Source organism: Myripristis murdjan, chromosome 23, assembly GCF_902150065.1.
Source record: "Myripristis murdjan chromosome 23, fMyrMur1.1, whole genome shotgun sequence".
In the NCBI taxonomy this organism is placed as follows: Eukaryota; Metazoa; Chordata; class Actinopteri; order Holocentriformes; family Holocentridae; genus Myripristis; species Myripristis murdjan.
The window spans coordinates 10,089,297-10,099,233 of record NC_044002.1 but is presented as its reverse complement, the minus strand read 5'-3'; the positions used below and the strand labels follow the sequence as shown (position 1 = coordinate 10,099,233).

General features: G+C 39.0%; 1 protein-coding gene across 1 annotated transcript; it reads right to left on the bottom strand.

The window, feature by feature from the left end:
• Positions 1-2,381: 2,381 nt before the first annotated feature.
• pax4 (paired box 4) lies at positions 2,382-9,743 on the bottom strand. The gene is made up of 10 exons (XM_030046427.1): positions 9,731-9,743; positions 7,290-7,420; positions 6,608-6,823; positions 6,435-6,525; positions 5,962-6,108; positions 5,769-5,851; positions 5,618-5,681; positions 5,410-5,483; positions 4,445-4,562; positions 2,382-3,283 (listed from the first exon to the last, which is right to left on the bottom strand). Exons 1-10 carry the CDS (start codon positions 9,741-9,743, stop codon positions 2,931-2,933), a joined length of 1,290 nt encoding a protein of 429 aa, XP_029902287.1. The 3' UTR covers positions 2,382-2,930.
• Between the last annotated feature and the right edge of the window lie 194 nt (positions 9,744-9,937).

The window sequence follows — 9,937 nt, the reverse complement described above, 5'->3', positions numbered from 1 at the left end:
CCCTTTGAGTTGTAATAATAATCCTTGAATACAAACAAAGATACTTAGGTGTCTCTAATACAACCTACATTTCAAATAAGCAAAAAATTGTTGATATTTTTTATTTTATTTTCACATCTCTTTGTAGTGAAATCAGCTGGTCCTGGCACCCCAATAATTTTGGATGTCTGATTTTGTCCCAAATTTTAAGCATCATTATTTCCTGGACTATGTGATTTCCATTAAGTTAGTATTTCCAGTGGTTACCTTTTGCTTTTTGCTATTTGTGTGGCTGTTGCCAGGGAAGTAAACCATGCATTCCATTCTCACGTGTTTCTTGGTCCATTCTGAACATCACATGAAAAACGGGAATTATCGATAATACAACAAATATTGCTAATGTGAAGGGATTTAAGACAATGGATTGTATACACATCCCACCAGTCAAAGAGTCATTTTTCTTTTTAGTTCAACTGTATATAAAAGTATGACAAGGAACATTAACTGCAAAAATTATCACTGGGGCCAATTTATTCCTTGAGGATGGATGTAATCCTCGTACAGCCTTGCAAAGGTTACTGTATACAACCAGAGTGAAAATCTAAGAAGTTGGATTCAAATGAAAAAACTAGTGTGAACACTCTTGTGAACTGATAGCAGTTTATGTAAATTGGTTGATTCTAAATTGATTGCTTTTTTTTCCAACCATGCTCTTATGGCAATGTTTCTGTTATTTAATTTACTGGTATGTAAATAGCGCATCGTGCATAATGTAAATTACAATTTGTAATTTTGTAAATTTCATACTTCAGTGTTTTTACTTCATCTTGATGACTCTGTTTATATACTTGTATAATGTAAACTCTATAACAGCTGCTATTTTGTGTCAGAGTTTTGTCTTTTTTATATCTTGTCCTTTTCTGAATTTTGTAGCCTTTGTTATATCATGATTTTAATAAATAAACATGTTTCAATTACACTCATTTGCATTTTCTCTGTCTGTATATTTGGGAATGTGTTTCTATGTCTATTGTATGGCCTATCTATGTCTGATCCATTGCACTTGTTGACTACTGAAAAAAAATTTCCCAGCTCCGATGTACAGTGTTTAAGAGAATATTCCAACACAGCGCATGCTAAATGCATTTTTTGGCAGTATATTCTCTAAATTAGAGGATCCTTTAGAGCAGCAAATTCTCATACAAGAAAAATACTCTTTAGTAGCTGAAAGCAGCATAGGTCATGCACACAGTCACTTTATTTAGAAATCTTTGTATGATGAATTAGTCCATCTTGCACTTGACTGAGATACATTTAAACTCAGATAAGGTTTTCAGCAACTCTGCAACTCTTGGTTGCTCAATATAAGATAAGACATATTCAGTCCATTACTCTAATGTGCCAAATGTACAATACTTTTTAGTGCCTATTTATCACTTTAAGCCAGATGCTGTTTATTTTGGGACTGACTTTTGTGTTAAACCCCTCCCCCCACAAACATGCACAACCACACACACACACAGATACACCATCCATAACGCGAAGACAGGCTTCAGCGTCAGCTTTGGAGGAGAAATTGTCCCATTCCAGCAACCAAACATTTCTAAATGTTCTTAAGCTATTTAGATTGCATTCAAAATCACAACACAAGCTTTCTCTGTCATGTGGAGATGTAATTTACTCACTTGGCCTCTTGGTGGTCAAATCAGGATGATCTGCTTGCCAGTTGGCCTGCTGACCAAGTTCTCTGCCTTCAGATCCCAAACTTTCCCCAGGTGACCAATCACCAAGGAGCTCTGAGGCTTACGGACTCCTCACTGTAGTAAAGGGATATGAAGGAACTCATTGGCTCTGTCCTTTTGCTGTCATAAAAATCGATGCCAAGCGGACCAGATATCAGGTCATGTTTAGACTTTTTGAAGCTAGCTTTATAGATTTTCCTGTTAGGTTGTCCTGGAAAAAAAAAATCTTGGGAAAGTGCCTTAACAGGGATTGTAAGCCTCCTTCTGCACTTAAACAAACAGCAAGCCCAACACTGTAAAAGGATAACATCCCTATTATCCAGTTGTAAGTTTTAATGATCCATGTGGCTAATGGAAGATTTACATCCCAATCATATTACAGCCAAATGTTTGCAGTGACCTGAAAAGCCTCCCAACACCCAAATTAAGTTATTCTCAAACTGCTTGATATACTGCAGGCTGTTTATGTGTTGATCTTGTTCAGTCACATAAAAAAATATTCAGTATCCACAAATGACATCTTTCCAGGCAGAAGCTGCATTTAATTAGCATCACTGCTCTATGGGATGCTCTGTTATAGTTTATTTCCTGGAAAAATAAATCAATAAAAGCAATCATAACCTTCACAATCATTTCAAAATCATGGATTTTATTCAGCACTCAGTTTATTAACTTGAAGTGACAGTATCTCCTCCTTTACATGATGTAGGGAAAAACATGGTTTGAATTAATAGGCATTGGATAAATCTGACGTAAGGTTTACAAAACTGCACTGTACTTCGAATGACAGTCATGATAGCCATTACAACATTACCCCTAATGAAGAGCAATTCAAAGTGCCAGATACAGTGAAGGGAGATTTGTGAGGAGGGGGAGTAGGCTTGAAAAAAGAAAAAGAGTGTAAGGGAAAAAATGTACTCTAGTCCTCTGTCGCCCTCTGCTGTCCAGAATGAATCAATCTTGATCCTGGGCAAATTTAATTCCACTATTGTTTTTTAAGAGTTCTCTGGGATTACTTTACATGATGACAGTCTCTGATCCACTCAGATATCCAGGTTCAACCCTTGAAATCACACAAATTCAATTCCTGTTTCAAACTCAAAATATTGAGGAAGAGGCATCTGATTCTGAATAATGCTTCCCCTTCTTTCAAAACTCTAGATGAGCGTGGGAAAAAGAAGAATGCTGTGAGTCACTCACTCAGCAATGTTAAAACAGTGGTTGCGCATTTTGTCCAGGAAGTGACGAGCATTCATGCACCATCTCCTGGTGTTGGGCAAACTGAAACTTCTCATCGGTTTGATAGTGGCTCAAAGAGAAAGCAGGTCCCTGCCGGTTCCAGTACTGAGACAAGGGGCAGTCGGTTCTCAGTGCCTCATTCACAAACGGGAGGCATGTCCTCGTATCTGTGTGGTGGTGAACCAGCGGGAAGGTGAATCTGTCTGTGTGGAGAGCCAGTGGAGTCTTCTGGGTAATGGGATGGATTAGTGGGTGAATCTTGCCATTTGGTTGGTGAAGGAATGAGGGTGAGATGGACGTCAGAGGTTCAGAACTACCCATACCTGCACAAGAGATTAGTGGAATGAAATATATTCTACTTCTATGAACTCACGTTATCAGATGTTAACAATGTTTTGTGCTTTGTAGAGTATTCTTAGTTTGAAAAGGTGTCATCATCATGCAGGTTAATGGACCCCGTGTTAGAGAAGGTGTAGCCGATGGAAGAAGTACACCACTGCAGTCACTAAGGCAGGGGTGTCAAACTCGTGCCATGGAGGGCCGAGAGGCTGCAGGTTTTCATTCCAACCAACAACTCCACCAGGTGATTTCACTGATTAGTCCCGCCTCTCTGTTTGGAGGTAGGGTGATCAGTGAAATCACCTGGAGGAGTTTTTGGTTGGAATGAAAACCTGCAGCCTCTCGGCCCTCCATGGCACGAGTTTGACACCCCTGCACTAAGGGGAAAGCTGATCCTTTCATAACCTTATTCTCATTTTATCAATGTGTAAACTACAAGCCCTCCCTCCACTCTGACAGGCAGCTTCTGTGTATTATAATGATACCCATCATGTGGTGGGACAATTGTACAGAATGAAAGCGAACAAGAAGGTGGAGTGAACCAGCACAAAACAGCGGAGGAGAAAAAAGAAACTTTACCACTCATTAATCAAGCCATGTGGTTGCATATGTCCAAATGTGAATGTCCAAAATGTATTTTAAGAGTAAAGATTAAAGTCATATACATTTTTTGGGAGGGTTGTGGATCTTTGGCTTAACAATTATTAACTTAACATAGAATAATTTGAATCACTATTTGACCATGAGATTTGAGAACATTTTTTGTTTTCTGAAACAATTCAATTTGATTCAAATTTGTAAACTGCAGTTTGAATCAAGAATTTGATTCAGTACTTTTAGCCAAAACTTTAAATCCCTTAAAAACGTGTGCAATAACGAGAGGCAATCCTTTTTTTTTCTTTTTTTCAGACAACAGAATTCTGTAAGATCACAACAAAGTATAGTCTTTTTTTCAGAATCATGAATGAATCATTTCAGACCATTTCATATTGATTCAGGCTGAAGTCATTATATTTCTTTATTTTAGCAGATCAATTCAGTGTACGCAAATGTAAAAATCAGGGTGTAACGAATGAGCCACTGCTGCCCTATTTTTCAGGAATTAAGATGTTTTTATATTTCTAAGATATTTTCTAAGGTCTCACCTGTTTCCTTTGATACATGGTAGCCACAGTGTACCTTCCGAGGAACTATGCTGTAGGTGTGGGGGGCTTCTGAAGTGTCACAGCACACTCTTGATGCTCCTGTCTCCTTCCAGTCCACCTAAACAGAGTCCAAACTACACTAAGACTCTATGATTTGGGTGATCCCAATAGCCATTATGCATTTCACAGGTTTTTAATCATAATATTTGCATTCATTAATCACATTAGTATTTGATTATACACTACTCACAAAAAGTTAGGGATATTCGGCTTTCGGGTGAAATATCAGGATGAACCTAAAATGCATTATAACCTTTACAGGTGAACTTAATGTGACCTTCTGTAAACTTTTGAATGCACATGTCCAACTGTTCAATGTTTCAGTACTTTTTGCACAAGTTGCTGTTCTCTAACAAGGAGTTTAATGGCAAAATTCACATCAGGTGTTTGATGCTCCAGCTCATCGAGGTCGTATCATTAGGGAATGGCTGCTGGAGACTGGGGTACCTCAAATGGAGTGGCCTGCACTTTCTCCAGAACTGCATCCCATAGAAAACCTATGGGATCAGCTGAGTCGCTGTGTAGAGGCTCAGAGCTCTGTACCCCAGAACCTCAATGTCCTGAGGGCCGCCCTTCAAGAAGAGTGGGATGCCATGCCTCAGCAGACAATAACTCGACTTGTGAACAGCATGAGACGTCGTTGTCAAGCTGCAATTGATGCTCAAGGGCACATGACAAGTTATTGACACTGACATTTTTTGTTGTGGTATATCCACCACTGTTGTTGGCTTTTGTTTCAAGAAATTGTTTGAGATGAGGAAATCACCAGTGTATGCTTCTACTTTCATGATATAATATCACTGTAGCGTGAACATTTTACATTTTCCATAAATTTCACCCAAAAGCCAAATATCCCTAACTTTTTGTGAGTAGTGTATCTTGGTGTTTGTCTCACAGTGCTGTACCTGTTGACTGGTGAAGCTGAGTGACATTGTTGGATTAATTGGAGTAAAATCCCTTTCCTTCTGAAGGACAACAGCTGTGAAGCACAAGGAAATGTTGTCTGAGGGATTTTCGCTGTCATTCCGTTGGATTATGGCTGAATAAAAATATCACACACATGTTTTATAAGCCTTCTAATGCACGCACACCAACACACTCACACACACTTACATGGCATGTTATCCATCTGTTTGGCCTCCCTCCTCCACTTGGCACGTCTGTTTGAAAACCAGACCTTTGAGAGACAAATAATAATCTCAAGAGCAGAAGAATGGCGTTTGATACCATCTGCATACTTTGATGCAAACTAGAATCAGTTTACCTTGATGATGTCCTCAGGAAGTTTGATCTCAGCTGACAGTTTTTCTCTTGTATACATATCTGCATACTGACTTTGAGAAAACTCTGGTTTGGGAGAAAGAAAAAAATAGTGTTTTTTTTGTCAAGAAACAGCATTTAGAAAACAAAGACACTGTGTTGTACACATGCAAAGGCATTTAGAAACTGGAAATTACCTTGCTCTAGTGCTCTGCTCTGCTCTGGGGAGAAGGTGGTGCGGCTCCGGTGCTGAGGTCCTTTAGGCTTCTGGTTACTACTGCATACTGTCTCTGAAAGCACTCTCTCACTCATTACCCCTTGGTTTATGGGAGGAAACCCTGGACCTAACAGTTTAAAAAAAAAAAAAAAAAAAAAACTTCACAAACTTTGATCCAAAAATAATAGGAATACTATACACAAACATTGCATCAACTTGCATAATGAGCCCAGAAAATGTGGTAATGTAACCCCTTCTAAACTCAATTAACCCCACCAGCAAATAAAACTGGTCGAAGTTGTATGATTAGGCTACATGGTGCTTTAAGGGAAACAGTATAAATTCATATTCTTTGAAGTGGCTGTTTGCCTTATGTTGATGACCCAGCAATGCCTCCTCTCTTTCACGATATTATAAGGGCTCCATTGGCTTGCATGGTGATGACAAATTTACCTTGGTCGGTCCTGTTTTGCGCATTGATTTCCATGCACATTGGCCCATAGTCCACCTGGATCTTTCTCAAAATGCGGTTTACAGAGGAAACCTGTGCAGAGAAATCCATTATGTGCTGAAACATTCCAATGAAGATTTGAAACCTCAAACAAAATCGTTTCACTCCGACTTACACTGGGAACTTTGGAGGGCTTACAGATTCGTTCAGCTGCGAGCTTTTTCCGAATTTCCCAGGCGAAAATGGTTGGGTTTTCTCTTTTGCACTGGACTATTGTAGAGATGACATCGGGGGTGAGAAGGCGAGGTCGGCTCCCTCCGGTGGCCTTTGGTTCCAGCAGCCCGGTGCGGTGGAAGCGGCTCAGGATCTTACTGACGCAGCCACTGGACACCTGTCAGTGCGCATTGTTGTCTAGTTCAGTGATGGGGAGGGATCTGAGCACATCAGTGCCTCGACTTCATAGGACATAATAAAGTAACACATGATAAAGTAAATTTTTCTCCATGCATGTAAGTAACTAAGTCTTCTGTGTAAAATGGCCCCTGTCCGTGATGGGATCATTAAAGAAGTAGTCATTCATTACTCGCCTCTCATTTAAAACCCGATACTATTACATTATTCATTAATACTCCAGCAGCGGAGATTTTTTTTAATGTTGTTATTAGATTACTTTATGACTGATTTTTGACTTAAATGCGCTTCCGCTTTCCGCTAAGTGTGGCCACTGAGTCGAAATTGTGATGCTGTTAAAAATAAAATAAATAAATAAATAAATAAATAAATCTACCTACTGAACCACTCGGTTTCCTGTAAAATAAAATCGATGCATTTTTCCTAAGAGGTGTGTTTGTGCGCACCCGAAGTATCTTGGATATCTGGCTTGGACGGACTCCCTCTGAGGCCAGTTCAATCATTTTCCTCCTTTTGCATTCTGGAAGAGGTCTGCCGTTGAGAAACATCCCTCCCAGTTGGTTCACACTTCCACCAGCTGACAGGAGTAAATAAAAGATGACAGATATTGTTTTTAAAAAAAAAAGAAAGAAAAAAGAAAAAATTTAAAAACAAGTGAGCCTAAAATATAACTTTTAGTAATGCTCTTCTTCTTAATGGCATTTAGTAGCACAAATGCCATTCACAGCTGGTCTGCAATTATTGCAGTGCTAAAAGTCTAATCAGCTCATTAAAGTAAGCACTAAGTCTTAAAATTAAATCTTCTCAAAATGGGGAACTGGTGTAATTTCTCTTGTTCTTAAGGAAACTGCATTAGTCAGAATAAGCGGAGTTTATTTTAAGAGAAATAAGATTTAAGAACTGAATATGAGATCAAGTAATTAATAAGGGGTTTATGAAAATAGACATTTCGCAGTGTGCTGTTGCTGAATGAAAATATACTTTGTCATCCTTAGTGAGGAATAATTAACAATAATAATTGTTCAATGCATTAACACCCTATACATTTAATAAAACTGGAGACTGAACCTTTATTTGGCACATCCAGGTTTGTTCCGCACATCTCCACGTGCTCCTCGAGGTTACAAATATCTGATTGATTACGAAAAAATCAGCAAATTAAAATGATTCCCAGGCAAAAAAAAAAATATCCAGGAAAAAAAAAATCTTGCGGTGCGTCAGCAAACGCGCAAAACCTCATCACCTACAGGCAAAGCAGGCTGTCTTAGTAACTCCGTGTATCTCTGGCAGAGGACAATGAGAGGCATCACGCCCCTCAGCAATTTATAGGGGCTGCAGGCTTTAACATGACGTGGTTACCTGATACCTGAAATGTCAATATTGCTGGGAGTTCAGCAGTCAGTAGATTTATGCTATGGGCGTTAGTTTGGCATATAGCAACAGTGCATAAAACGTCTGTCACTGCAAGACAGTTGACCTTATATAGTCAGTCTCAACAGCTTATTTCTCTTAAGATAAGTGAAAAGTCTGTGTCAAATACTAATAAAGTTAAAGAAATCCAGGGATTAATATTAATGTCTGATTTGTGTGCGCCTGGTGTATGTCAAACGATTTATCATTCTGCCCAATTAATCATATATCATTTTACATCTTAATTTGGTGACAAATAATATTAGATACAGGAACGTGCAATTTTAAGGAGTGAATTAACGCACCAAGGCCCAATTTGTATGCTATTCCAAACTTCCTTCGCACAAATGGTCTAAAATGGCCTTAGCAAACTTATATAGTGTTTTGAACTCACTGTGTGTCGGTGCAAAATCAGTAAATCATGGCAGTAATAGTCTAATTTGAGAACTAAGATAGGTTTCCTTTTGCGCAGTAGTCTAACAGCTTTCCATCTTCACAAGACAACAACTCAGCGCAAGGGAATATAATCCAATAATTTTCTGCTTCGATGATTGTTAACTTAGAAAAAGTGAATTGCAGTTTCCACATTGCAAAAAAAAAAAAAAAAATCATCAACACTGGTATGTTTTCTGATTATTTAGGGAGACTTGTGGTCACGTGACTTGAGCATCCTTGCCTGGGTTAAGTGGCTCAGGTTAAAATCATCTCTGGTCTCCTTTCATAAAACAAACATTTGGAAATCTGCTACAATGACGACTGCCATATGGTAAAGTGCTTTTGATAAATCATAAATCTATCCCCAGTCTCTCTTTATTACATTTTCTTTCAAAGCATGAACAAATAGACTCCTATATGGGCGCAAGGCAAGGGCCAGTTGGGGGGACCTCGTTTATCCAGAATAGGAAGGCTGAAAAAAACCTCACAGATGTTCCTTGGGCAGCCAGCAGATAAAAATGCGTTGTAAACGTTTCAAAGGGAAATATTTGACGAGCAAATATTAGCCTATGTGAAACACCACACAAGGCTCGTCTTTGGGCCTGTTTAATGACTAATTGAATATCATTAGTTGGGTCCACACAGATCGAAGTGCCACCGAAATAAAGGCTTGGATTTTAAAATGCCATATGGCCCAAATTATACATTAACCATGGGTTGGTGGACGATAATACTCTATGTGTACAGTCAGTTAGCTTAGATAGAGGACATCCATTTTTGGACACCATCATCTCCTTGCCAACCGAGACAAAGGACAAATAAAGCAAGCTTTTTTTATTTATTGCTAGGGAGTTGATGTGGTCATTGATTTATAGTTCTTTATTGCCCATGCTGTGTGAGCAAACCGAGGTTGATAAAAACAGTTGTGTGGTGATGTTAAGACACGTCTCAACATTCGCGGTGCGTAAATTTTAATCTGGGTTGGCCAAAGGGGAGTACGGCTATTTTAGTGTCCTAACAGTGCCTCAGTAGATGTACAGACCTCCTTTAGACATCCTAGTGTTTTGTTCTGTATAACCAACACGGATATGTGCGCTTATTTGTGTGAAGCATGGAGAAATATCACAAAATCAACCGCGTAAAAAGGTTACCATAAACCTCTCCAAAGCGCACGAAGGTGCCAAGTGCGCAACGGGGCTTCCTTGACAGTCGCGTGTCTCAAAGTTGGAAAATTACTCCACCCTGTTTA